The following is a 26998-nucleotide window of genomic DNA, read 5'->3' as shown; positions in this document are numbered from 1 at the left end:
AAAACACGGTCCATTCAGCAATTATTCACAGAGTCTTGGACTAATGGTGCTCTGAATGCACCGACGCAGCAAATGTAGGGGAGTCAGCGGAGCAGCAGTAACAGCTCCACACACAGAGCATGTGTATGTGTGTGCATCAGTGCGTGTGTTGGCCAAGATGAGGAGGGGTATCATCCATAACTGATTCCCAACAAGCACAAACATGTCAACTGATGAATCCAAAATACAACTGTGGAACCAACTCACATTCTCTCTCTCTCTCTCTCTCACCATCTGTCAGGTTCTCTCTGCCCTCTCCCTCTCTCTCCTTCCGTCACAGGCCTGGCTCCATATCAGGTTGATGAAAACATAACCTGTCATATTCCATCCCATTAAACCAGCTACAAACCATGTGGTCTACTCACAGGGAGAAAGGGGGGAGGAGGGAGGGGGTGCAGAGAGAGAGAGAGAGAGAGAGAGAGAGAGAGAGCAGTGCATCTGGGTTCACTCAGAACTGATGAATAATTCACAGTCTTTATGCAAATGTCATTTTCATGTTGAAAATACTGACAGATATGCAGAAAAGACACATACTGTATGAAATGCTACACCCACCACGGAGCCACAGCCGCAGGAGAACACACTCGCTTAAAAATGTGTGCGTCTACCATATCCATTCTTCACCTCCTGTACACAACTACAACACATGTAATTATCCTCTGCAATACCTAATGCATTAGAGTACTTGCACCGAGCCCCCCCCCACACACACACACACCCTACACCCCCCCAAAAAAGTGCATTAATCTCTTTTTTAAGCGTGCCAGTCCATCAGCTGCCGTTCGATGTCAGGCAGAGCACAATAATGACACACACTCACATGCTCAGTCATTAGTCTTGGTTAGTGCCAGGAATTAACACAAATTAAGTAAAGTTAAGTACATGCATTAGAGGAGCTTTTGGCTCCTGCTGCCTATAGAGGTGGATGGTTCCTCGGACGGTCAGTAAATGCAACACGGGCACGGAGTACAACTGTGAAGGACGCACACGTGTCCCTCTTCAAATGATACAAAAAATTACTACCTGTAATAAAGAGCAGGTGGTGGATTTGTTGACTTATTAGAAGGGATCGGGCGGGAGAGTTCGTGGAGCTCCAAGGACACCTAGTGGTCACAACTATATTGCAAAAGTCAAAAAAGCGATGAATTGTTTTTCATCACCTTGAAAACAAACAGTTAAAACACAAAACCTTATTTGATTTTGAATTAGTCACAGGAAGTGAATACTGCTCGGATCATCAGTGGGAACTATTTCCACTCTTTGTATTTTTTTTTCTTTTCCAGGTAGAAATGTGTGTGAGTGAAAAGATGAAGCACTGGTGTTAAAGATAAACAGTGCAGTATGTGCTGATCTATGAACCATAACCCACTGTGTGTCACAGAATACAATTTGAACATTATTAGATGTCTTTGTGCCACAGTAGGCCACGTGTGAACGAGCGCCGGCCCAGACAGTTAGTTACTGTCTGGTTAACTGGTTATTTGAGGAAAAATGTGGGTAGAGTTACAGCGTCAGAACACACAGCGTCAGAACACTTCTGCTAAAACGGCACAGTCATACAATGACACTGAGATTATTCATTGTACAAATGATTTTTTCAATCTTTAATTTTACATTTTAAGTGAGAACAACTTCAACAGAAAATAATAATGACAACCAAAATAAAAAGCACATTAAATATATATATATATACACTAACACGTGATCCTGTAATAAACCACCGTTACAATTCAATTCACAGCATTATTAACATCTTAGAACTAGGACCATAAACTGCTACAGCGACTCCAGCCTCTGAGAGGCTAACGTTTAGCCGTGCTGCAGATTTAACATGAATTCAAGTTGTTTTAAAATCTTATAACTTCATTCATAATCAACTCCTAATATTATTTTGTCTTTGCTTTGAGATGTAACACCGTCATTGCCACGGAAACTCAACCTAAAGGCCAAACTGTATCCAGGTGTGTAGTGACTAATCCAGCATGGGGTTAGATGTGATAAATGTAGTAAATCAATTCAGTTTTACTTCATAGGTCTACTGCATTATTAACTTAACAATATTAACATAACATTAACATAACATTAACATAATATTATATTATATAATTATATATAATATTATATATATATTATATAATTATATATTATTATAACATTAATATTAACAATATTAACTGCTAAAAGGCTAAAAAGAAATACTGCAATCCCTTTGGATTTTTATTTTTCATCGGAGTTTGCAGCCTGGTGTGACTGACTGAAGATTACAGGTGTGCTAAACAGGGATTATCCCACTTATCTGTGGCTGTGCTGACTTATTATTTTCCACACGTTTGGTCCCAACACTGGGATCATATCAGAAATGATGCCTAAACCTCTGATCCTCAGATTAGTGGGAGAAATGAAATACTTACTGTATGTGGACAGGAAAATAAAACCAGTCAACATGAATGTGTTAGAAGGCCACACAACATGCTAATAAACCCTTAAAAAACCCTTAAAAAACACAGAAGGTCATCTGTTGAAATTCACCTTTAGCAAGAGTTTTACTCACTGAATATTATGAATTGCATGAAGATATGCAGATGCTCATACACATGAAAAATTCCTGTAAAGACATCCCGCGTGTGCCATAACAGTACTGGAGTGTAGTGTTTCTCAAAAGATGGATATTGACCCAAAAGTGGGTCAGCAGGCTGAATATGACGGGTCACAGGTCTGGATGTTACCTTTTAAACCTGTTCTACCGCAGGAATCTGTGTGTTTTTCTGTCTCGTTATATTTTTGTGCTGCTTTCACCTTCGCCTTTCTTTATGTAAAATAATACTTTTGAACTCAGTGAACATTTGGAGAGAGAGAACATTTAACACACGTTTTATCGAGTGCAAATATATTTCATTGAATTTTAATGCAGCGTAAACATGTTGTAAACATAATGTCCCTGCATTAGCGTTTAGACATTATGTAATGTGTTTGTTTTGGATAAATTTAAATTAAGGAGTTTTAAAAATAAAACCTGTGTCACCACTGTTTTAGTCTAAACCAATGTCTCTGTGATGGTTGGATTTATAGTTTACCTTGGTAATCATGTCTCTGTTGGATTTGTCTTGTCGGTTGGATTTATAGTTTACCTTGGTAATAAATGCTAACAGATGAATATCGTTGTCTTCAAACTCTGCAGGATGCTACAAAGGAGGATGTTTACCACCATTTGGGAATCTGAAAAGACAAAAATAAAAAACACAATTTCACCATTTGTTGTGTTTTTAACACAGACTTTATGACTGACATCAAACCTTTTCATAATACTAACTAACTTTTTCTCACTTTTCTTTTGCTGCAAAATACAATTGCTTGTTTTTCTTAAAATTGTTTTTTTTTTCTAAGGTATCAGTAAAATGAAAATTTACATTTGCTTTTTCTTTTGCAAGCAGACAACCAACCAGCTCGCACAATAGCCCAGGGCAGGTTGTTGTGAGGTGGGTCACTGATAAAGCTTTTTCCGTGATTGAAAAGAAATTCCAGTCATGCTACTATAATTCAGAAAAATGAGTCATAGGTCTTTAAAAGTAAAAATTCTGAGATTGAAGTTTGACTCTTGATAAAGACATAATTTTTTTTTTTATTTCGGTCTGACAAAAATAAAGCCAAAACTTGGCTAGAAATTTGACCTTTCTTTCTGCTCGAATTCTGACATTTAAAAGTGTTTTTTGCCGTACAAAAAAAGAATAAAGGAAAGAAAGGAAAACATTTTGCTATAATGAACCTGAACTTCATTTATTCAACAAAAGAAAAGTTGTTGTTGTGGCACGGACATTAATGCAGCGTAACACACATTTTATTAGAATTTAGTACCAGTTTATTTATTATGTGAATGTAAATGATGAAAATGTTTATATTTAAAATCACCTAAACTGGTTGACAAAGTCAAAACAGTGTTAACTAGATGCTGCGGCTCAGATTTTCCCTTGACCTCTGACCTCTGACCTGCTGTCGTGCTCCTGGTTGTGATAGGTGAAGATGACTCTGTTCCCATCAGGGAGGTGACCTGTGGGTGTCATGAAGCTGTTTCCTGGTCTTCTAACGTATCTGAAGGTCAGGTCCGTCTGAGCGCTCCGACCTGAAGGTATGTGCTTGTGCTTCCTGTCTGGTTTTGGAAACACAGCAGACGGTTAGGGTGACAAAGCATCGGCTGGAACAGTAAACTACATAGTAGAACTCTGTCACCAGTTACTGCTTACTCCTGTAGGAACAATGAGCTGGACTTTCATCCGTGTTACTGGGCAGAACGTGTTCAGTCCCGTGGACGATGCTCTGCAGTCCACTTATGTTCATTGCTCTCAGGGGGGCGTTTCTGGTCATGGGAGGAAACAGTCCAGGGAGGAGGATTTCACAGGGCGGCTGAGAAACCCCTGAACACTGGGAGCACGGCTGAAGGAAAAATATTAAATATGGAAAAAGTAACGGCATGAGACAGGTTCGAATGAATTAGTAAAATATTTACATAACGTGTAAACAATTATGTCCCATGAGCCTCTCAGGCAGAATTATTAACATGTGCATCCTGGTTAATTATGTGTGTTTTGACCTCCATCCTCCCACGGCTGCCTCTCTCACTACAGTGTGTTTACTCGGAGCAGCGTTGGTGATGACTTCTGCTTGTTGTTCCACGTTTAAGCAGTAATCGCTTGTCTTCAATAATGATGTTTAAAATTCAAACAAAAGCAGAAATAATCACCCACTGACACTGACGACCGAGACGGCAGTCATTAGATTCCGTAAGTGGAGTAGTGCGGTCGTGGGGGTGGGGGGGGGGTGACCTGGCTAATAGGGGCTAAATCCACTGGTGCATTATCGGCTGGGCACATTTCATCTAATCAGCAGGATGATGCCAGCAGAGCCGGGAGGATCGGTGCCCTGCTCTCTCATTACGTGAACATCAGACTGAGTCAGACTCCAGGCTTCACTCTTCCCCCATGGCTGCTGTTTACGAGGCTGTCCATGTGTTTCTTTAAGTTAGGATGAGGAACCTGCATTTCATTTTACATGAACATAAACCACGTTCTTCTGGAAATCACACCTCGGGGTGCGACTGTGAGAACAGACAGGGAATCAATTGCAGTTCTCCAGTCTGTACGGAGTATGTGTTATTTCAGTTTGACTTTTTAATTTAATTTATACATCACGCATTCAAAAATTACAGCTTGTTGTCCGCATTATTCAGATGTACAAAAAAAACCTGAACACTGGACAAACGCTGTGTTTTTACTCAGCAAATATATTAATAACCTGAACTCTAGACAAATGCAGTGTTTTTACTCAGCAAATATATTAATATATGGATTAAGATGTTCACCCATCCATCCATTTTCATCCACTTATCCGTTACCGGGTCGCGGGGGCAGCAGTCGCTGCCCAGATCACACTGGACCGTACCAACCCCCCCAAATCTTCCTGCAGGTGGTGAGTCCACTGGAAGGTACCAACCGCCCTAACCGGGACTTGAACTTGCCCAGGAGGTGAACCCTGGGGTTCCACACCAATGACAGAGACATTGGCTCTGGGCCAAAGCGCCACTGGATTAAGATGTTCTATGAGGAAAACCCTTTCATTGACATAAGTAAGAAAATATAAAAATAATTGTACATATATATAAGTCCTTATTGTAAAAGGGTTAACAGATACTGTATGTACATTAATATGCAGGTATGCTGCCCTCTGCTGATATTTTCTCAAACCGTAATTACAGCGCCCTCTGTCTTTTGTCTGTTATGACAGATGTTTGATTGAAAGGTTGCTGCATTTCCATGACGTGTGTGAATGTTCAAACTGCAAACACGATCATGTTTAGTGCTTTAAGGCATTGTTTCCCAAAAACTGGGTCACAAGATTTTTTTTTTTTTTTTTTTGGGTCGACTGGCATCATGTTTTCCCGTAGTTTACAAATAGTGTCTATTGACTTGGGTCGTGAAGGTCTGTGTTTGGGAATCACTGCTTTAAGGGATCAAGTATAGAAAAGTACTACAGTAGATACTTGTCATACTGAATATTGTTGATGTATCCAGTACTTACTGGTGGCTCAGCACTGAGGAGTTCAGCCCTGGTTCTTTCCTCCAGAGTGATCGTCACTCCATCCAGGACCTGCAGCTGCGACAGATGAAGCACAACCGCTGGTCTGTGGAGCGAATTACGGGCCACCTATGAGAACAAAAAAAAAATTACAAGTTAAATAAATTACACTGACATTATGAAGCATTTTAAGACTAAATGATCCTGACAGGAGTGGTGCCATATCTGTAACATATTATTCTGTCTGTGTTCTGGTTCATTTCTCCAGCTTCCTGTGTCTGTTCTAGTGACGCATCAGACAATAACAAACAGTTCCTGACTTTTCTGGGCACTCTCTGAGCAGAGTGTGTTACCAGCTGATCTTTTTTCAACAGCCCACTGGAAAGGTCACGGCCAAGAAACACGAATGAAGTGAAAGGAAAAACATGGGCTGCAGCTGGTCAGAGAGCTCTGGAGCAGCACAGTGTGAAGGACAAGGAACTGCAAAAGTATGACATTGATACATGACTTGAGTAAGTGAAACATTACTGATGTTTAACTGGCCTGAGAGCTGTGGGTGGCAGTCAGTTGACTCACATTCAAGGAAGTTAAAAAAACCAATACTTTGTCTGTGACGCCAACAACACTCACTGGATTACCAACAACTGAGAGCTCCATCAGAGAAGGAAGAAGGTCGAGTTTTTCCAGCTCAGCCATGTCCTACAAAAAGAAGAACAGTGAATTCTGTGTTTAATTTAACTATCATTCAATGGAAATTGATCATAATAAATATGGAAGTTTTGAAAGCAGTTTATTTTGCCTAAACAAAACAAAAACAAACAAATCATCCTAACACTTAGGTCGCCACTGAACACATTTACTTTTTCCTTTGGTTTTGCTCGACTCTGTCTTGGGGACCATTGTGTTAAGTGACAATGATTTTTTTTTGAGACAGCACTGTCTGTCATAGCACTGTAAAAGTTGTTCAAGCCCTGGGACGAGGAGGTCACAGATAGAGTCCAGCATCTTGCCTTCACGCACCAAGATTTAATTTCTTTTTAACTTTAAATTTTTACAGCAACACGAGTTACAATTCATCAGTATTCTGATCGTTTTGGTGGACACTTCTTTCATACCCATTCTGTTGTGACCTCCCTGACCGGTACTCGTCTATACTTTAAAGTTAGTTCTAATGACCACTTGAAGCACTTCACACTACAGGTGTTTTGCCATCGACCTACAGCATAAATGAAACCCACAACCCTGTGGGTGTAACACAACTGGACCACTCACTGAGCCACAGCTAACAGCTAACAGCTAACCCTGCACTTGGACAACTTGGTCAGTGAAAACACTGATATAACTGTGTCACCTCTGAACATGAAGTCAATGATCTAATAAAATTGTCATGTTTTAGTGAGTAAAACCTCAGACCGTACACAGCCTTCTGTGATGTGAGTGGAGTCGTACAGGACGGTAGAAACCTTAGCTCTAAATATTGTCCTTAGACTGGAGTCGTACAGGACGGTAGAAACCTTCGATGTAACGAGGAAACAAGCAACCGACAGAAGAGATTACAAGTGGGAGGTGTTTGTTAATCTCGTGAGAAACTGGCTGGACAAAATACACAAAATGCTACGTTTCAGATGGGATGAGTGTGTTGGTGGGTGTTTTCTCTGCTCTGTCCCCAAACGTGGGTTTGGTTTTGGCTGAAATGAAGAGATGCTCCCACTGTGAGCCTGCTGTGCTGAGGATGATTGCTGTATTTCATGTCTTAATTGAATGCATGAAAACATTTAAGGGCGGTAAAGCAAGTGGCAAGAAAAGTACAAATCACTCACTGTGGGTGAGAAGGACACGCAGCCTGAGATGCTGATTACAGGCTGCGCTGATTTTTCGCTTCTTTCTTCGTACATATGCCCCTGACCTTCAATCAAACTTGATTCTCCCTAATGCTAGCCCTTGTGCTGCGTGGTGGGTGATGATGACTTGTGATTACTACACTTTGCGTACTTACTTTTCAAACGCGGGGGAAAGTCATATTTCTGGGAGTCAAAAGAAACAAGTACGGAAACATTTTCTGCGTGAGAACCAATCAGAGAACGTTAGTGTGTAAATCAAGAGCTTACAGTGACGGAGTGTAAAATTGGTGGTCACTGCAGAGAATGGCTCCGTGGAATTCATTCAGGGAGTTTAATTGAAAGTCTCAGTCAGAAAAACTGAATAATTTAATAAAGAATGTAAAAACTAACATATCCAGAGGGGCTGGAGGTGAATACCTGTAGTTTGTTCATGCCTAGGAACAGCTTCCGGAGCTCAGCCAGGGGATCCAGATGGTTGAGCTCCCGGATCCGATTCTCTGTTAAGTGAAGCTCCAACAGGGAATTCTGGGAGATGAAAGAGTTCTCCGACAAAGTTTTGATGCGGTTCTTGTCCAGAAAAAGTTCTCTGAGCTGGTGGAGCCCCTCCAGACCTTCCACTTGGCTTATCTCATTACCTAAAGTGCAAAGATTAAAAATGTGGAAAATATTTTTTTATCCACATCTAAATATTGTGATGATGTTGTATAAAAACATTTATAAGGCCATATGAGGAGCAGGACAGTGCTGAGTCCAGAGTTCTGGTGTGAAAAGCACTGAAATTACAGAGGTTTGAACAGGTTTGTAGGAAAAAGTAAAAGGGAAAAGTAGGGTCAGCTCGGTGGGACGAAATCACACTAACAAAGCAAACGCCATCAAACCCATCAGGGGCCGGTGAAAAGAAAGTCTGTCTCTCTTTTCTTCCATTCTCATCACCCATCTGGCCCGTGGTCTGTGGGAGTCTCCGTTCCTGGTGTTTGCCTTTTCACAGCTTCTTTACACTGCTGAAGGCTTTGTGAGGGACGGTGGGTGCGATAACCATACATACCTTGCAGGAAGAGTGCTTTAAGATTGGTGAGCCTGCTGAGCTGCAGATTGGCCATATTGGAAATGCAATTGTGACTCAAATGCAGCACCTCCAGGCTGCTCATCAGTGGCTCCAGACTGACACAGGGTCCGGTTTCCCTTCAACACAGACACAGAATGACAGTGTGTAATCTGTCTGGTTAAATGAACATCTCTGTCTCCCTCCTGCTGCCTCATTTAACCAGTCAGACCTCACAGGTGCTGACTACATAAAGCTGCAAACAGAGTCAGGCTGAACAAAAGCCCGTCTGTTCCAGCTCAACGGCGGCGTCTACATATAAAAATGCTATATTAAAAAAAAAAAAAAATCCACAATACTCAAAACAACGATGACACAGAGTGCTGTCATTTTAGTCCAATTTTTATCAACTATAGTATTCTTAAAAGCACTGTGTTGAAAAACAAACCGAGACCATGGTTTGGGGATGACTGCTATAATTAATTTAATAATTTAATTAAATTTATAAAATGTATATAATTTGACAGAAAGTAATTTCTTTTGTTTTCGTGATGATGCTCTCATCATTGAAACCTATTCAAACCTTCAATCCAAACCTAACTGTCATTATGTTAACACATCGAATACCGACAACAGTCAAACTCTCCAGACACACTTCATCCACCTGCAGGTCAGTACTGCCCCCTATTGGCTACAGTTCACACATTCAGATGAAAATCTGAAAACCCTCAATGGTCCAGACAGACATATTATTTATGTAATCACCTGTTGCTTTTAGATGGACTTTGTTGACCATAACCACTAGAGGGCACTTTGTTATAAAGCATCTGTCTGTTTGTCACGTGAGTCTTTTGTTTGGGCAGGATGGACTCAATGTGGTTATGGTTCAAACACAGAGTCTAAAGAAACAAAAAAGACAATGATGGATTTTTGAAAAAAATTTATAATTTTTCTAAAAAAGTACAATTTCTTTATATAGTTTTTCTTTCCTACCTTGATGTTCGGCAGGTAAAGGAGACCTGAGAAGGAGGTGAGGTTGTTGTGATCCAAGTTCACGCTGCACAGGTTGTAGAACATATCTGGTGGAGACAGATCGACGCTCCTATGAGAAAGAAAATACTGTTTTATCCAGATTAATCTATTTTTGGTGATATTTCTGTGTATTTGGTTTTTCATCAGGTGTTACCTGATGGAGCAGGACTGCAGAGTGAGGTAGGTAATGTCCGTGTAGTCACAGTGACCCAGCTTCTCTAAAACCATGTCTGACGTGAGTCTTCCTCCAAACATATCCTTCGCGCTTTCACATTCGTTCGCTTCCTTGAGAAATAAAAAATCAGCGTAAAAATCATTCAATAAAAGTAAACATTAGAGTCTAAATGTTTTATCAGCAGTTGTTTTTGTTAAACGTACGACTGCAATCCCGTCCAGTGCTTTCAGGGAGGGCAGGTGGAAGACAACATATATGCGGTAATTTTCCAGTTTCTCCACCAGAGGGTTCCCATAGAGATCCAGAATGATGAGGTTTGTAACGGCCTAAAAACAAACAATTTAAATAAAAAAAAACAATGAAGCAAATAAATAACACCTTTATTGGTCACTTTTTTTCAGGTAAAGATTTTGTGTTCTTGCCTTAAGGTAGAAAATATCTCGTGATGCAGAAATCTGGTTGTTACCGATGTAAAGTTCGAGGAGAGAGCGAACTCTCTGGATGCCGTGCAGAGAGTTTATCTGATTTTTATCCACGGAGAGAAAGGACAGGTTGGGTAGAGAGTCCAAAACTGAAGCATCCAAACCAGAAAGCTGATTCCCATCCATACTCAGCTTATGAAGGTTTGTCAGTTTTGACAAGCCTGAAGAAAAATACACAGACAAAGAAACGGGTCAGTGTGTAAGTGTGTGTAACTTTAGGTTGGTCGGACAAATCAATTTTTTTCCCGGCTTTATTCAGTTTGGTTTGGCTGTGGGAAGAGCGACTGACCAGTAAATGAAGTGATGCAGTTGTTGTTTAGAGAAAGTTCCTCCAGTTTAAGACAGTTCTCCAGTCCTTCCACTTTAGAGATGTCATTGTTATTGAAGGAGGCCCAGCGCAGATTCACCAGCTTATTCAGATTAGTCATCTTGGTAATCCTCTGGCCTTCAAGGTTCAGGGCTGTGATCTGTTTAAAGGCAGCATTACTGTGGTATAAATATGGATCACATTCATGTCATTAGAGATGGGACGATATACAAATGAGTGACAATTCACATCGGTTGAAATAAAAAGTAAAATGTGCATCGAGGCGTCAGGAATAGGCTGTGTTCAAAAAGTCACTGGTCATACCATGAGACTACACACTCTAGTACAGTAGGTGGCGGTATGCACCTAAAAACGCTATTAAACCAAAACATCATGGACTAAGTGACATTCAGGTGTTCATCAGAACGTGGGAAGTATTTGTTCCACAGACACAAACAGTGTTTTAGTGTTTTTGTAACGTAAGAAACTCTTCCCAGTTAATTTTTTTCTTTTGTTGATTAATGTATTGACAGTTAACGAGGTTAATAAAACCAGACCTGTTTGACTTTTAATAAGAGGAGCTAAATAGCGCAGTGCAAGTTTTCTGTAAAGAAATGTGCATTTTTTGTTCAGGTTTTCTGTAAAGAAATGTGTATTTTTTGTTTTCTGTTATTTTAGATAACAGTTAATGACGTGCACCAGACCATTTCAGTTTGTAATGGTATTTTAAGTTTAAGTTCTTACAAATAAAGGATCATTATATTTGGCTATAATTTTCCATAATCATATCACATTGTGAGTTGAGTGTATTGTTACATCACTAACTGTCACATAAAGTTTTTAGATAAAGCTCTAGTCCCTTTTTCTAAATGAAAGTTGAAATATTTACGACCAACAAATGTCTGAGGTGCAGCGACACCTGGCTGCTGGAACTCACCCTTTCAGTCCAGTTTGGCTCCAGCTCCAGATCTTGGCTAATCCTCCAGGCAGGTGGATGGAGAAGGTGCAGCAGCTGAGCTGTTGACATAAGGCAAAGACTTCTGGGACGATCACCGTTGGTGCGGGAGTGAATCAAAATCGTCGCCTGTAAACAGAACGTTAACATGTCTGGATGAGTCACTGTATGAAATAATATAATCAAGTTCACACAGCAGGAGAGTGACGGTAACCTGGTGAATTTTGGCTCCAGTAGCCAGGACAGTGGCTTCAGCGGCTTCTTCATCTGTTATTACAGCTTCATCCAGATGTGTGAGTGTTGTCAGACGCCCCAGTAAGGTCACTCTGACCGTCTCTGACTGGAATGACAGATTCAGCTTTACTCTTTTTGTTACTGTATTTCTGCTTAGATTTACATCTTAAAGTGGAGGACTCAAACTACTGGCTCGGGGGCCCTGTATGGGCCACAACTAACTGTCAATGAAATTTTTTTTTTTTTTAATTGAACGTCAAACATTGTTGTGGCTCTCCACTGACGTGATCATAGCAGCTGTGGCCCTCAGCTTATTTGCATATTGCAGCACAATATTGCAGTAATACATACTCTCTGAGGACTCACATACTTCTGAAATGTGTATCATAAGGTTCAATTCCAGTTCTAACTGCAGAACTTACTCTGTTCCAGGGGTTGTATCTGGTGTCCAGCTTCAGAAGTGCAGGTGCATGTCTTCTTAAAACTGTGGCATCTTCTCTGGCCTTGGTCAACTGGTTCCAGCGAACATCCAGCTGTTTGAGTTGACCCAACCCTCTCAGCCCTTCCAGGGTTACCAGGTGGTTGAAGCTGGCATCCAGATACTCAAGATTTGGCTGTGGTGAAAATGATAAATATCATTTAAAAAACTAAAAAAAAGACTAAAACCAACTCTCTGTCTTTTGTACTACCATGTGAGAGATGTCGTCAAGGCGTGTGAACTCGTTGAAACTGATGGTCAGATGCCGCAGACATGTTAGACATGAAATCTCCTTTATCTTGTTCAGACTGTTTCCATGAAGATTCAGCACCTGCAGAGAAGATGTTAATTATTGGTCTAGTAGACAGGTTTAGAACTCCACTTGTTAAAACTCCACAGTACTCACAGAGATCTGACTCAGGACGTTGGCTCTGGCAACAGACAGCAGGATCTTGTCGTCCAAGCTCAGCAGCTTGGGCTGTGCTTTCAGCACGGGCTCCATGCTGAGGACTTCTTGGTCCAGGATGATGTTGTTGTTGGACGCGTCATCTTGCTTCAGAATCATGGACTGTTTCTGGTTCTGTAACAGTAAGAACAACATGTTTATAATCACACGTGGGCTACAAGGTGTGAGGCACCAGGTGTGAGGCATTTTTTTATTTAGATGTATGCTATTATTTATTGTTTCAACAAGATCAACATGACTTGGTTAAATTTTTCAAAATATTAACTTTCAAAATCACTAAGTAGTCCAGCTGGAACAAAAATTGCATTAACATGGAGTTAGGGATAATTAGGGATGTCCAATAATATCGGCAGACCGATATTATCGGCAGACCGATATTATCGGACCGATATTAGCATATTATGTCATGTCTGTAAGAATCCTTATAGGTTTTTTCTCCGACAATAATAACCTGACAACGACAAATCACACAATGCCTGAGTTTGGCCAAATGATGTGTGCCCAAAAAATAGTCTTGGGGATAAACGGCTGTATATTAAAGTGAAAGTCACTAGATGGCAGCATTGCAGTTCATTTTGTACAGATAAATAAATAAATATTACCAGGCCTATATTGGTATCAGTTGCTATCGGAATCGGAAATTAAGACTTTGGACAGTATCGGCATATTGGATATCAGCCAAACGTTAATAACGGACAACCCTAATTATAACCTATTAATGAGTGAAACCTGGTGGTTATTAAGTGCACACAAGGTTTTTTCTGAACACAGTTGTGCTGGAGTTAAATATATTTTTGTTATAACATTGTTTACCTCAGTTGTGTAGTGAAAAAACACAATATACTCAGGCAGGACTAGTTCCCGATCAAACATGAGCCACTGCCTCCGTCTGCAGCTGGACTCAGAGGTGGTCGTTGTGTTGGAGGAAGCTCTTTCTGAATGAAAAGACAGAAGTGATTCGTTGAGGTGACGAGCAATAAAAACGTATACTTTTTTTTCTTAAATTTATGTCCTTCATACCATCACTTGGTGTAGTTTTGTTCTTAGCGTCCATGTTGCGATAAACGGAGCAGAGAGTGTGATGGCTGCTTCTGTCACAGGTGTCTCCCACTTTGAGGGGCATGCTGTGTCCCACAAAGACTTTGGAGACAATGATCTGACCTACAGTGAAAAATGATGACATTTGATTAAATAATGATTACTATTCTACTACAAATAATATACTGTATGTTGATGTGATGCTGTCAGCAGAGCCGACGCACTGTGTTTAAACGCTGCTGCGTCCACTCTGGGCTCAGACTCTGTATCTGGGCTGGTCTGCTGGAGAAGGCGTTCAATCCTGGGTTTTTCACTCACATTCAGGCTGTTAGTCAAAGGTATGGCGCCATCTTTGTCTAAGACCTGGTAGAAAAACAACACATTCAATAATTTTCAATTCATAGAAGCACAACATCTCTCAACATTCTCTCAGCTGGACTGGTGAAATCACATCATGAAACTGGGTTTATGGGATGGCTGTCAAAGGGTCTAATGGACAGAATGACACACACTGTACACACAATAATTCAACTATCCATCAGTGATCCTGATATACAGTCAACACAGTAAACTGTCATGTTTAGGATTGTTCAATTTTAGTTAGTTAGGATTGTTGTTATCTCAATTAATCATGATTAATCATAATTAATCAGGGATGTCCAATAATATCGCCGACCAATATTATCGGACATAATATTAGCATATTATGTAATATCTGTAAGTATCGTTTTTTTTCTCCGATAATGAAAACCTGATAATGCAATGCCTGGGTTTTGCCAAATGAGGTGTGCCCTAAAAATAGTTTTGGGGATGAACGGCTTATATTAACGGGCAAGTCACTAGATGGCAGCATTGCAACTCATTTTAATAATCTCATACTTATACAGTGGTTTGTACAGATAAATAAATAACTATTACCAGGCCTATATTGGTATCGGTTGATATTGGAATCGGAAATTAATACTTTGGACAAAATCGGCATATCGAATATCGGCAAAAAGCTCATAATGGACATACCTATAATTAATCATTAATCAGCTACAGGGGGATTAACCAGTTTGAAATTTTCAATTTATTCTGATGATGTGTTTCGTGGGTGAATTTGTCAAAATAAAAACAACAACCACAACGGTCCACACACCTTAAACTCTTCAGACGTTTTGAAGCCCTCTTCCAGAATGCTGAGAATTTCCTCTTTCTCTCTGTTTTTTTCAGGGTGAGGGGTGTAGAACAGGTGGTCCAGTTTGCGCCTGTAATTCTTGCTTCAAAAGTTTAACATAAGATAAATGTTAGTAGAGACAATAAAGAGCTGCAGATGTCGATTACGTCACCACTACATAAAACGCAGTTTATATTTTGTTTCGACCAAGTTACACTTACTGTGACAACAAAGCGCTGTCCTCGCTGTCAATCAGGCTGTGAAGTTTGTCCTCAAAGCGTTGTCTCAGAGCACTGTTTAATATGCGAACAACTCTGTCAATTTTAATCCCATAAAAACCGTACGATTTGTAGTCAGTGGGACTGAAGCGGGAAAGTAGGAGGTCACAGCAGGAGGTGAACCTGTTGAACACAAAGCAGATGACGTTAGTATTTAGTTGAAACAGAATTGCAGGTATTAAAATCAAACATGTAAATTACCAAGGGTCGGTGGAGCAACCTTCTTCCAAACGAATGTTTCCGACACTTTCTAGCTCCATCGATAGAAAATGAACAGTAAAGTCCATCATAGCTGTGGCCTGGGCCACTTCCTGTTTGTAGCAGGATTCAATCCTAGACATGAAAAATTAATGAATACTGATTCCAATTGGAGATATCTAAAAAAATTATACTGATTCCAATTGGAGATATCTAAAAATACACATTTTGTCAATTGATGTTTTTACTTTATATACAATGGTGAAATAATTCATTATTTTCTATTTCGTATCCAAGCATTCAAACGTACTCATGTAGTCGTCTCATCCAGACAGACAGTCTCTCCTTCACTGCAGCGATCTTCTTGAGTATTTTGGTCTCCATGGCAGGATCACAACCGATAATATCAGTGGTTGGATCACAGCTGTTGGACAAATCTTCTCCCTGTTTGGTCAGTTCTTCAGGTTCTTCCTCTTTGATGCAAGCAGAATTTCTACCCCCGGCCAGAACCTTGGAGAGCTCCCGTTCAAGCTGTGTACAAGAGACAGAACCGTGACAGAACTTTTCACATCGACTCTCAGGGCTGACAGTTAGAGCTGCGGAGATCATTTTTAAAAACAAATTGAACCCACATTTTTAAGAGTGTGACTGAGTGTCCTGACACACTCTTCAGGCAGCTGTAACAGGGTCCTCTTCCTCTCTGTCAGACTGAAGTGAGTCTCTGCCAGTTTCCTCCGAGTGGTCCGCACTCTCATGTTGTAGTACATCATCTTCTTCGTCACTGTGGCCTAAACAAAACAGAGTGAAAACTTAAACAGGCATCATATAATGTACACGTGTGTATTAACATAATTTAAAGACTGAATCCCACATGTTTTATAAGAACAAATATTTTTCTATCAGTATTAAATGCGTAAAGGCTAAATCTTTAAGTCTAATGTAATGTATTATAACAATGGGACAAAGAATGTCTGCTATATATTTATTTAAAAGATTGGATGCAAATGTTGTATTAAAAATACAAATCCAATGCACAATGTGACTGTATCTTTCTTTAGGCAAAATAAATAGGCAAAAGAAATCAAGCTTATTTTTTTAAAAAAATCATAAAAAAAGGTTTAATTTAACTGATGTGTAACACTGTAAATTAACAGAGACATGTCCTCATCCCTAAGGTTCTCGTTACCTCAGCTGCTTCCTTGACTTGTTTGCTGGAGACATCGTAGGCATCAAGACGCTGCAGGCCCGGCATGTGGTACAGAACGTGTGTGGCGTAATTACACAGAAGACACACCGGGTTCGGGGTCGAAGTGGGGTCGTGCAACGCCAGCACTCTCAGACTGGGCAGAAAGGCCAGCCGGGTCAGCTCCTGTTATAACAACAGGGTCTTTTTAAACCAACAGCTGACGTACACAGTGTTCTGTCTACGATTTAAATGAATCCTTCGTTGTAGGTGGTCATGAAGTACATGTCATATTTATATGACTTATTGATTCACCACTCATTTGGAACCATGTACTGATGCTTTAGGAAACTACGAACAACATTTTAACAGTCATCTGAATTAAGATGATCAAAACTAGGGATGTCCGATATCGACTTTTTGCGGACATCCAACATTGTCCAAACTTAATTTCCGATTCTGATAACCGATACCGATGTAGGCCTGGTAATATTTATTTATTTATCTGTACAAACCACGGTATGAATATGAAGTTAATTAAATGAGCTGCAACGCTGCCATCTAGTGACTTTCACTTTAATATGCAGCCGTTTATCCCCAGTATCCCCTATTTTTAGGGCACACATCATTTGGCGAAACCCAGGCATTTCTTTATCGAGTTTTCGTTATTAATGATATTACATAACATGCTAATATAGGCTGATAATATTGGTCGGCCGATTTTATCGGACTTCCTTAGTAAAAACTGTTGCAGAATCCCTTTGAAAAAGACTCTGAAAAAGAAGCCTAAAAGGCTTTTATCACACATTGTAGCTCAAAAAAAAGGAAACCATCTCAGGAGAACACATAAACAGCCTCCAGTTTGTGGCACGTACTGTCTACTCAGTGACTTCCTTTAGAAGGAAAAATGGGTGGCGCAGAAGAATGATTACAGTAATGTTATCTGAGGTGTCGATTATCTCAGCACTGAGAATCTCATTCATCAAGGTTTGAGCCACAAAGCCTTTTGTTCTCCTGTCAGATTAACCTTAAACAAGACATTGATACTGTGTCACCAAGTGTGACTGTATAAAATGTTTGAAGGAAACTTCTTCTTACCGCTGCCCCCTTCAGGCGTCGCCTCACCTGACCTCATGTCTCCACATTTCCCTCAGCTTCTCTACTTTCATCAACAATCTTCATAACTGTTTTTTCAGTACTTTTTTTTTTACTTTTACTAAAAAAAATTGCAATCGCAACAGGAAAGGAATTTTGAACCTGATTAAAAGGTGAAAATGTAAAACTGGCCTCGACCTTGAAGATTTTAGGAGAATTTGGAGACAACCTTCTCTCACAGCAAGGGTCTTTGATAATATTTTTTAATTATAAATAAATTCTCAGAGATGGTTCCAAATGTAAAATGTAATTTTACCTTAAAGGAACTGATCTTGTTCCCGGACAGATTGAGATTCTGAAGACCAGCATTAGAATCAAGGCCGTGTCCTGGAAATTTAAATAAATATATTTTTTAGCATTTCAGTGATTTACAATAATTAAATAAGAAGTTAACATTTTTACCTACCAATTTTTTCAATAAGGTTGTCGGCGAGGTTAAGTTCTTTAAGGTTTTGAAGTGACTTTAAGCCCTATATAAAATTAAAAATATATATATTTATTTTGGCATTTCATAGTTTTAAGTAATAAGTCAAAAACTGTGCATAAATGTTAGTTTTAACAACATTCATCCTAGAATGAATAACAAACCTCTATGTGTTTTATGCAGTTATTGTTGAGCCACAGAACCTCTAGGTTGACTTGCGACACTAAACCGGTGATTTCACTTATTTGATTTTCATAAAGGTAGAGCTTCTCCAGTAGCACACAGTTCTCCAGACCAGAGATCACCTGAGGACAGACAAGAGTTGGCCGCTCAAAAAAGAATATATAAAATAGAGTATAACTATAACAACTGTTGTTATTCAGTATATTTATTTTCACTGTGGTTTAATAATACAGATTAAAATAGCACAGCAAACATTAATGTTGCAAACAGAGACAGAAACTCTTTGATTCTCTAAAACCTGTAAGTGCTGGTTCAAGTTAAAACTCTGCAGTAAACAATATTTTCCCATTGTAGCCATTTTCTGAAAATAACAACCTATCCTGAGCTTCGATAAATTCAATGTCTTTTATAATTATCATGACAAAAATAACTTTGAAAAATTGCCCCAGAACCTTAAATATAAACATGATACTAAATATAAACATGTGTAATCATTCTTTTACAAAAGTGACCTTCATTTAGTTCGTACTGTACAAATAGGTTTCAAATAATCAGCACTGAAATGCAGAAAAATTCAATACTGATTAAGATGAAGAAATCAAAATGTTAACCTGTATGTAAAAATATTAATATTAATTGATATAATTTCAGGTAAAATATTAAACTTACTCTGGAGTCTGAACTGAAATGAGAATAAACAATTATCCCAAAAAGAACATTTACAAGGATTATTCTAAACATAACATGGTCTCCTGTGAGAACCACTTTTAATGTAAATTTTAGTTTTTGCAAATTATTTTAACCACTTGAATTCAAAGGCTGATGAATATAACAATCAGTATTGATCATATTTTGTAGATCAAACAGATGTCGACCCTTTTTGCCTTTTTCATGGTCCAGATATAGAATGAGCTTTAATTTTTAATAATTATTTTTATGTTTTATTAGCACTTCATTTCATTACTTACAGTGAGCTGGCACTGGACCACCCAGAGCTCTTTAAGCAGAGGGCATCCCTCCAGGCCTTCGATGTTCTCAATGCCCTGGCCAATGATGGTAAGGTGACACAGTCCTGGGAAGAAAGAAAGTCCAAGCATGCGTGGAAAACCAGAGAAAAACATCTCCAGTGAGCTGATGCTGCTTCCTTCCTGTGCAAGTTTGTCATAAGACACTCCGTTGGCCAAACACTGTCAAGATTAAACATAAAATGTGACCCTCAGTTAAAATACACATGTTGAATTCGGGCTTTTGGAGTAGTTTGCTGTGAAGTTGTTCACTCACCACTTCATTGAGCACATCTTCATCACTGCAGTGTTTTTGTCTCTCATTGTGTATCATCTTTCTTCTGTGCTGCAGAGCTGAACACTGAATGCTGCTAATACCATCACTCAGACTGTATTTACTTAGCGGTTGTACTTTGTCATACAAAGAGAAGCACAAATGTCGTATACATTTCTAAAAATAACTGTCTAACTTTAAAGCGCCAAAAAAAAAAAAAAAAACTAAAGAAGGAAATTTTAGGAACTGCTAGAATTTCATACCAGCTTTCTGTACGTCGCAAGTCAAAAATACCACGTTAGAAAGGAAATTTTAGGAACTCCTAGAATTTCATACCAGCTTTCTGTCCGTCGCAAGTCAAAAATACCACGTTAGAATCACCAATAAAATCCGTGGTTCAACTAAACTATGTTGCCAAACTTGCATGCTAATTTTTAAAGCACTTGGCGAAAGACAAAAATAGTTTAAAAAACGACTACAGAACAACTCCCGTCTATGAAAATTCCAGAACGTTTTTAAGGATGAGACACAGTAAAAGAACAAGGTCACGCTAGTTAAATTATGTTAATAAAAAATGTGTAAACAGGTACTGCGGGAATACTGACCGACAGTCTGCCTCAACACCTATATTAGACTACAGTCGTCATCAGTCTGTTTACGGTCGCCCCGGTCTTGTTGCTACGGCGGCCATCTTGGAACTTTCGGGTCTGTGATTGTACGTGGAATGCCACACGAGGGCGCTGCCATATCGATTGATATAGTGTGAGAACGCTCTAGAATGCACTTTTTAACTTTAATTATTAATTTAAAAGAAAAACACACTAGTATTTACCGTATGGCATTTGACTTTGTTCAGAAAAAATATTTATTTGACGTGGTTCAGGGAATATAGAAGAATTTTAAATAGTCATAAAAACTATTCAAATCTCAAAAAAAGTCCACATTAAGAGACTCCTTGAGCCTTCAGACAGTGTTATACTGTGTTTGCTGAATCACTGAACTACTTTTGGGTAGTTTGAAAAAGACTAAATCAGGTCTAAAAACGTATTCCAGAACTTATGTTCTGAACTCTTTCGAGCTTCCTCATATTTGGTGGTCGTCTGGTCTAGTTCCTGGTCTTTATGGTAGTTCACGCCACATATTTATTCACGGAAATTAATATTATTGTTCAAAAAAATGTTGGTCCTTTGCAAATAGCTATTTCATTAGTAGAACCACTCAGCTATTACACGTTTTACAAGTATTTCTTTCTCATCTTTCATTTTCTACACCTATCCATTGTATTCTCTTAAACCTTAAATAAAATCTTGACTCATGAAAACACAGACATCGTCTCCTCCTCTTACAGGGAATCCATTTTGTTTTCTCAAGTACTGTATACGTTACTTTGGTTTTACCATGTTACTCTGACAAATAACGGCTCAAATCCTAAACTATTAGTCGTAGTATTTCAATATAAACCTGATATTTCACTTCAATATAAAGTTTTTAAACATCAACCTCCTTTTCAAACAACCTCCTTTTTTATACACATCACTGTTTTGTGTTACGATTCAGCAAGTAGGTCATTTCTTCAAAGGGCTTTCAAATTTGACCTGCTTTTTTTTTCTTTTAATTTTGCAAAGTAATCTCGTTTTTGTCTCCAATTTAAATGATGTACGCTTCGTGAATGGTGTTTTGAGAAATAGTTTTGAAAAATCATTGCTTTACGAAAAGAAATGGGAAAATTGAGATTTTGAGAATTGATTCGTCGTAAGACGAGCATTTTGTTCTACTCTCTATTTATTCAGTATTTAGAGACGTGTGTTTGTGTTCGTGTTAATGTTGTTGTGGGTTTGTTTTCCATCGGATCACGTAAAACACACGACTGTGCCCTAAATAAATTGTCAGTGGACACCATGACGTCACCGCAGGAGCAGTGAACTAAAACAATAAAGCACACTCCTCTCTCCTCCTGCTCCTCCACAGCGACCCGTCCACCGCCGGAGCGACCGCACCTCCTCATCCTCACTCCCAGCGGACATACGCCATCCGGGGTAGTGCGTGTTGGTCTCCGTCATCAGGGTAGACGTCTGCGCGGCTCACTGATAGTCCCGGTGCACGGCAGCGGAGGAGGAGAAGCAGCAGCAGCAGCAGCTCGTATCATCAGCAGCATCAGTTTTAAAGAGAGGGAGAACAGCATGTCAGCTCAGCCCGCAGAGGAGCTCGGCTCCGAGGGGAAGTGGTTCGGGGAAGACTACGGGAGGAACGGCCTGTTTGGGAACGCGGCGACCCGCTTCGACGAGCCGCGGACTGGTGAGGATAAGGAAGAGGATGACCTGCCGCAACAATTTAATCCTTTTCAAGGGGGCGACGGGAAAAGGCCCGCCGTCGCTATGGAAACTGCATCTACAGGTAAACTCTAAATATTTTTAACCGATGTGACGTTTGGGTGACACTCGAGGGGTTTCATAACAAACAAACACACACTCACACACTCATCGGCCTTAAGTGTAAACACAGACCAGAGAGAACAGCCTGGTCCATTTATTACACAGATGGAACTTAAAGGTGCAGCGAGCTATAATTGATGTCAAGTGTTTGTAAACACACTGCATGTACCTACGTCCCCCTCGGGGGGAGCTATAGATGCAGTCAGTTCACATTTGAGTCGTGATGTTGAACTCGCCTCATAAGAAAACATTGCATTTTTATATAAACCTAAACATGTTACTCAATCAAAACGTTTCTGGCTATTTGCCAAAGAAGTTGAAGAGGAGAAAACCTGTGAAGAGGGCAGTGTCCCCGCAGATCAGCAGGTAACACTGGTAATGACTGTCTCTCCATAAATCAAAAAAACATTGAAGCATCAACTTCCACACATTGTTGTCTATAACAACTGTGATGCTCTATGAGCTCAATTCATCACTGGTTTAACCTTTGACCCCCAGCCATTATCTCCTAGCATTCTCTTCCAATGTTTCAGACTAAAATTGACATGAATCATCATTGTAATGAAACTTCAGTGGCCTGTGTCAGTCATTTCCATATCAGCTGCAAATTGACTATGAAAAGGGAGAGTTACTAGTCAGGAGTTTTCTGTGTCTGGGTCAATTTGACCTTAGAATATTGAAATTCCCCAAACAGGATGCCATTACAGTGAGTGATGTGTAAAATGTCCATCTGGACTTTGGTTGTTTACACAGAACTGCCGGGTAATGAAAATATAAAAAATCTGATCAAATTGTTTCAACGTCAAAACAGAGTCAAAATAGTTAACCGGGAGCTCGAGTTTTTTAGGCTAACTAGTTAGCTTAAAGGTAATAAAAATAGCTCCTACTGTAATAGCTAAAATAATAAATACTGTGCCAAAAGGCACAAGCTCAACGATACATGATAATTATCAGTCAAATACAAAAATCACAGCTTAAAGAAATTTAAAAAATGATAAATAGTCAAAAGTTACATGTTTACAGGATGTAAAACAAGACACAGTGAAATTTGTTTTAGAAACAACTCAACCAACACTAAAATCTTCTACAATCAACACCACATCATATTATAACATGGTCCATATTGCCACCAAAATCTAGTAATTTTTCTCCATACCACTGTAAGGTTATTTAGGTTCCGTCCTGAGTTTTATTTATAACAACTCCAACAATTAGTTAGACCAAGGCAGCCAAAATAAAACTTTTCTGGCAGAGGCAACCCCACTTCCTCTAATGACTTAGGGCTTGGAGCTAAAAGCAGGAAGTGTGACGCAAGATTGCTTCATTCTGTTCAACTATTGCTGTGGATATTCCTATTTTTTCGTATTATTATTGGATGAGTGGGTGTTTTTGTGGGAACATCTCAGAGGCCACAGTCTGTCCTCGTAAAAACTCACACTGCTATTTTTAATCCGGGCTCTCTATTCGCTCGCTGAGGAGTAGAGACCTGCTCTTTCATTCACAGATTCACTGAAAAATTCATGAGATTATACAAAAAAAAAAACACATAGGACTTAGTTCCTCTCCACTTCCTAAACTACACTCGATTTTGCGAGAGCTACTCTGCTTGTGTCGAAAAAGCTTTCAAACTTTTTTATACAGTAATTTAAACCTCTCTAGTATTTTCTATTTTCTTAAAAACATAAAAAATTGAGGCCAGATTTAGCTAAAAGTTAGCAAAAATATATTGGAATAGCTTTATTTAAATCCAAGTAAATTGAAACCAGACAGAAATATAGGGAAAAAGTGTTAGCCAAAAATTATTTAAAATGTACATAGATACATGTAAAAAAAAGAAAAGAAAAAGCAATGCTAGTAGTTTGAACTCAGGAAGGTAAATACCTTAAAAGAGCTAAATGTTAGCCAAAATTCTTTGATTTTTGATTTCCAGAACTCTGTACTGAAATCACCAACATTTTAAAAGGCAACGATGAAATCGTTTCTAACATTTTGCACTTATCTTCTTTCAGTATTTGAACTGAACAAAGCACATCCTCCACATTGACAATCGTTTCAACCTGTGTAGGTGTACACAGTCTCACCCCTTACACTCTCTCTCACACACACACACACACACACACACACAGACTGAATGTTTTATTTCTCAAAGGATAAAAGAACGGCCCTGTCTCTCCCACTGAGTCTGATCTTTAGCTGTGAAATAAATCTCACTGACACTGGTGTTCTTTAAGGAAATAACACAGACCACATCTATCAGGACAGAGGGGACGTTTTCTTTTTTTTTTTTTACCAAAAGTTTCACATGTTGTTCGGTTCTTTGTTCAAATCATTCTCTGTTTCCGAGCCTTCGTCCGTAACATCCACTTCTCCCACTGCTATCAAAGGTTAAGTATTTTAAAATTGATTTGGCAGCCATTTTGAATAAATGGACTAAACACTGAAAAAGTATTAACCGGTCTTAAGCTGCATTTTTTAGCACTGGAGCCGTGTCTGTCCTAAATCCCCTTCAGAACACTGATCTGCCCGCCGGAGCCCAGGATCGCTGATTTCAGCTGTATTACATTACTACAGGACAGAACCCCGTCTTAAATTTCAGACACTAGAGGACAGTAAGTCGTCTTTTATTTGTAAAGGTCGCTCAGCCCGTGAAGGTTGACGAGGATGTCGCTGCATCACGATGATGTCTGTCGCTCTTTGAAAACGCAGCTCAGATTTTTTTTCTGACTTTTTTTTTGGCACCTGTCAGACCTTTGTTTGTTAGGTTTTATAACGGCCACTTCATCAAGTCCTTTCATCAGTGCATCATCTGTGTGAGAACAACATCCCCATCATCACCAGTGCCTGACAGTGGGAATTTAGACGCCAGCATTTCTCTGTTTCAGCATATCATCAGTGACAAGGATGAGCCAGCATTTGTCTGGATGGGTCTGTTCCACATCTTTCAGAAGAAAATAGAAAAAAAGCTTTTAGTGGACTGCGCTGGACTTAAGACGGCACGGTGCCTTTAGTGCATGTTCCCGGGGGAGGGAGGCAGCACTAAGTCTTTTCAGACAAGGTCATAAAGATGGAAGATTGTACAGCAGAGGAATGGGGTTGGAGTGATGGGGGGAAGATGATGATGATGATGATGATTAAGAAGATGAAGATGAGGGTGTGATAGTGTTGGGTCAAAGGTTTGAGTCCCTAGAAATATCTCCTGTAATTACTAATTTAATGTTTAAAGACATTTCACGCTCCTGTGAAACAGGAAGGGAACGCCCAATGGAGCTTCAAAAGCACATATATGCAAAATTAAAAGAAAAAAAATCAGGTCAAATTTAAAAGCCCTTTGAAGAAATGACCTACTTGCTGAATGGTAACACAAAACAGTGATGTGTGTAAAAAAAAGAGGGTTGATGTTTAAACACAGGTGTCAAACTGAAGCCCGCGGGCCAAACCTGGCCCATGGTGTAATAATATTATATAGCCCAGATGTGGGCAAACCTTTGACTCGCGGGCCACAGTTGTCCTGGAATTGGGGGTCGGGTCAGGAGCAGAGAGATGATGGAGCGTTAGTGTGAACTAAGATAAATGAAAAGTTTATTCATAAAGGCTAAAATGCTGAAATGCTTTTATCATTTTCTACGCCATCTATTGGGGAAACATGTGTATTGCAGGAAAAAGGCAGAAGTATAATGATAATATAAATAAATTACATAATTTAGAAAAGTTTGGGGGTGATTATTTTTGAGTTTAGCCTGAGACTTCGGCCCAGTTTTTAATTTTGGTCCACTGTGAATTTGAGTTTGACACCCTTGGTTTAAAACAATAGCTAAATCTTTGATAAACTAGCTCATTAAAAAAGTCACACAAAGGTCAGCCAAGAAATGAGCCAAAAAAATAATGATCCTACAGCCAAAGGAGAGGAGACAGGACAAAGAGGGGGTTTTCTATACTGATGAAACGACGTAAAAGTAAGTTTAAAAGTGATTCCAAAATGTTAGTAAATTTAGGGTTTACTTAGTCTGAGAAGAGTGAGATTAATGAATTAATGAATTAAGTCCACCATGTACCGCCACTAAGACTTACTGCTCTCACCGTGTCATGACATCATCGTTTCATCTGACCTTTGAGTCCCCAGTGTTTACCCTGAAAACCGTTAAAATCCTGCATGTGAAATTCGATACGTAGTCTTCACCATCTCTGCTGTCGCTGTCTGGCTCTCTGTAGCTCTCAGGTCTGGACTAATCCCTGCGCAGACTATAGAAGAACTGCTCAGGGGGATTAGAGCTGCTATCAGGAAAGGCACTCACAATCAACACGCTGAGTCTACACTGCAGTACATCTCTATTTATGGTCGTAGGACACCGCGTGGTTGCACGTCTGCCGCCTCACCCACACCATGTTATCCCAAACTGCGTTTTTGGTACATTTAAAGCAACGCACCAGTCTAAGTCAAACTGAACTGACAATTCAGCGCCCGAGCAGACACAGGCTGCAGACACAGGCTGCAGACACAGGCTGCAGACACAGGCCGCAGACGGAGGGTCCGGGCCACACCCTGTCCTAGCACC

General features: G+C 39.6%; 2 protein-coding genes across 2 annotated transcripts in view; one reads left to right on the top strand and one right to left on the bottom strand.

Annotated features, from left to right (window-relative positions):
- Window positions 1-3046: 3046 nt before the first annotated feature.
- lrrc9 (leucine rich repeat containing 9) lies at window positions 3047-20266 on the bottom strand. Its single transcript, XM_008307664.3, has 33 exons — window positions 20017-20266; window positions 19704-19922; window positions 18717-18857; window positions 18535-18598; window positions 18385-18455; window positions 16977-17159; window positions 16423-16578; window positions 16101-16321; window positions 15794-15925; window positions 15536-15715; window positions 15297-15417; window positions 14380-14518; window positions 14138-14278; window positions 13931-14052; window positions 13058-13231; window positions 12863-12982; window positions 12596-12787; window positions 12154-12279; window positions 11922-12068; window positions 10967-11144; window positions 10618-10838; window positions 10399-10521; window positions 10175-10305; window positions 9982-10090; window positions 9754-9887; window positions 8992-9128; window positions 8364-8581; window positions 6736-6804; window positions 6109-6234; window positions 4278-4467; window positions 4024-4183; window positions 3168-3255; window positions 3047-3113 (listed from the first exon to the last, which is right to left on the bottom strand). Exons 1-32 carry the CDS (start codon window positions 20071-20073, stop codon window positions 3222-3224), a joined length of 4536 nt encoding a protein of 1511 aa, XP_008305886.1. The 5' UTR covers window positions 20074-20266; the 3' UTR covers window positions 3047-3113; window positions 3168-3221.
- Window positions 20267-22193: 1927 nt separating this feature from the next.
- Window positions 22194-26998, top strand: part of rtn1a (reticulon 1a) — a 22007-nt gene continuing 17202 nt past the window's right edge. Inside the window, exon 1 of the mRNA XM_008307678.3 lies at window positions 22194-22407. Coding sequence (XP_008305900.1) covers window positions 22194-22407 — 214 coding nt within the window. The remainder of the gene's footprint in view (window positions 22408-26998) is intronic.

The sequence above is a fragment of the Cynoglossus semilaevis genome, chromosome 1, assembly GCF_000523025.1.
Source record: "Cynoglossus semilaevis isolate Cse_v1.0 chromosome 1, Cse_v1.0, whole genome shotgun sequence".
NCBI lineage: Eukaryota > Metazoa > Chordata > Actinopteri > Pleuronectiformes > Cynoglossidae > Cynoglossus > Cynoglossus semilaevis.
Note: the sequence above shows the minus strand (reverse complement) of the source record. Positions and strands in the feature narration are given on the sequence as shown.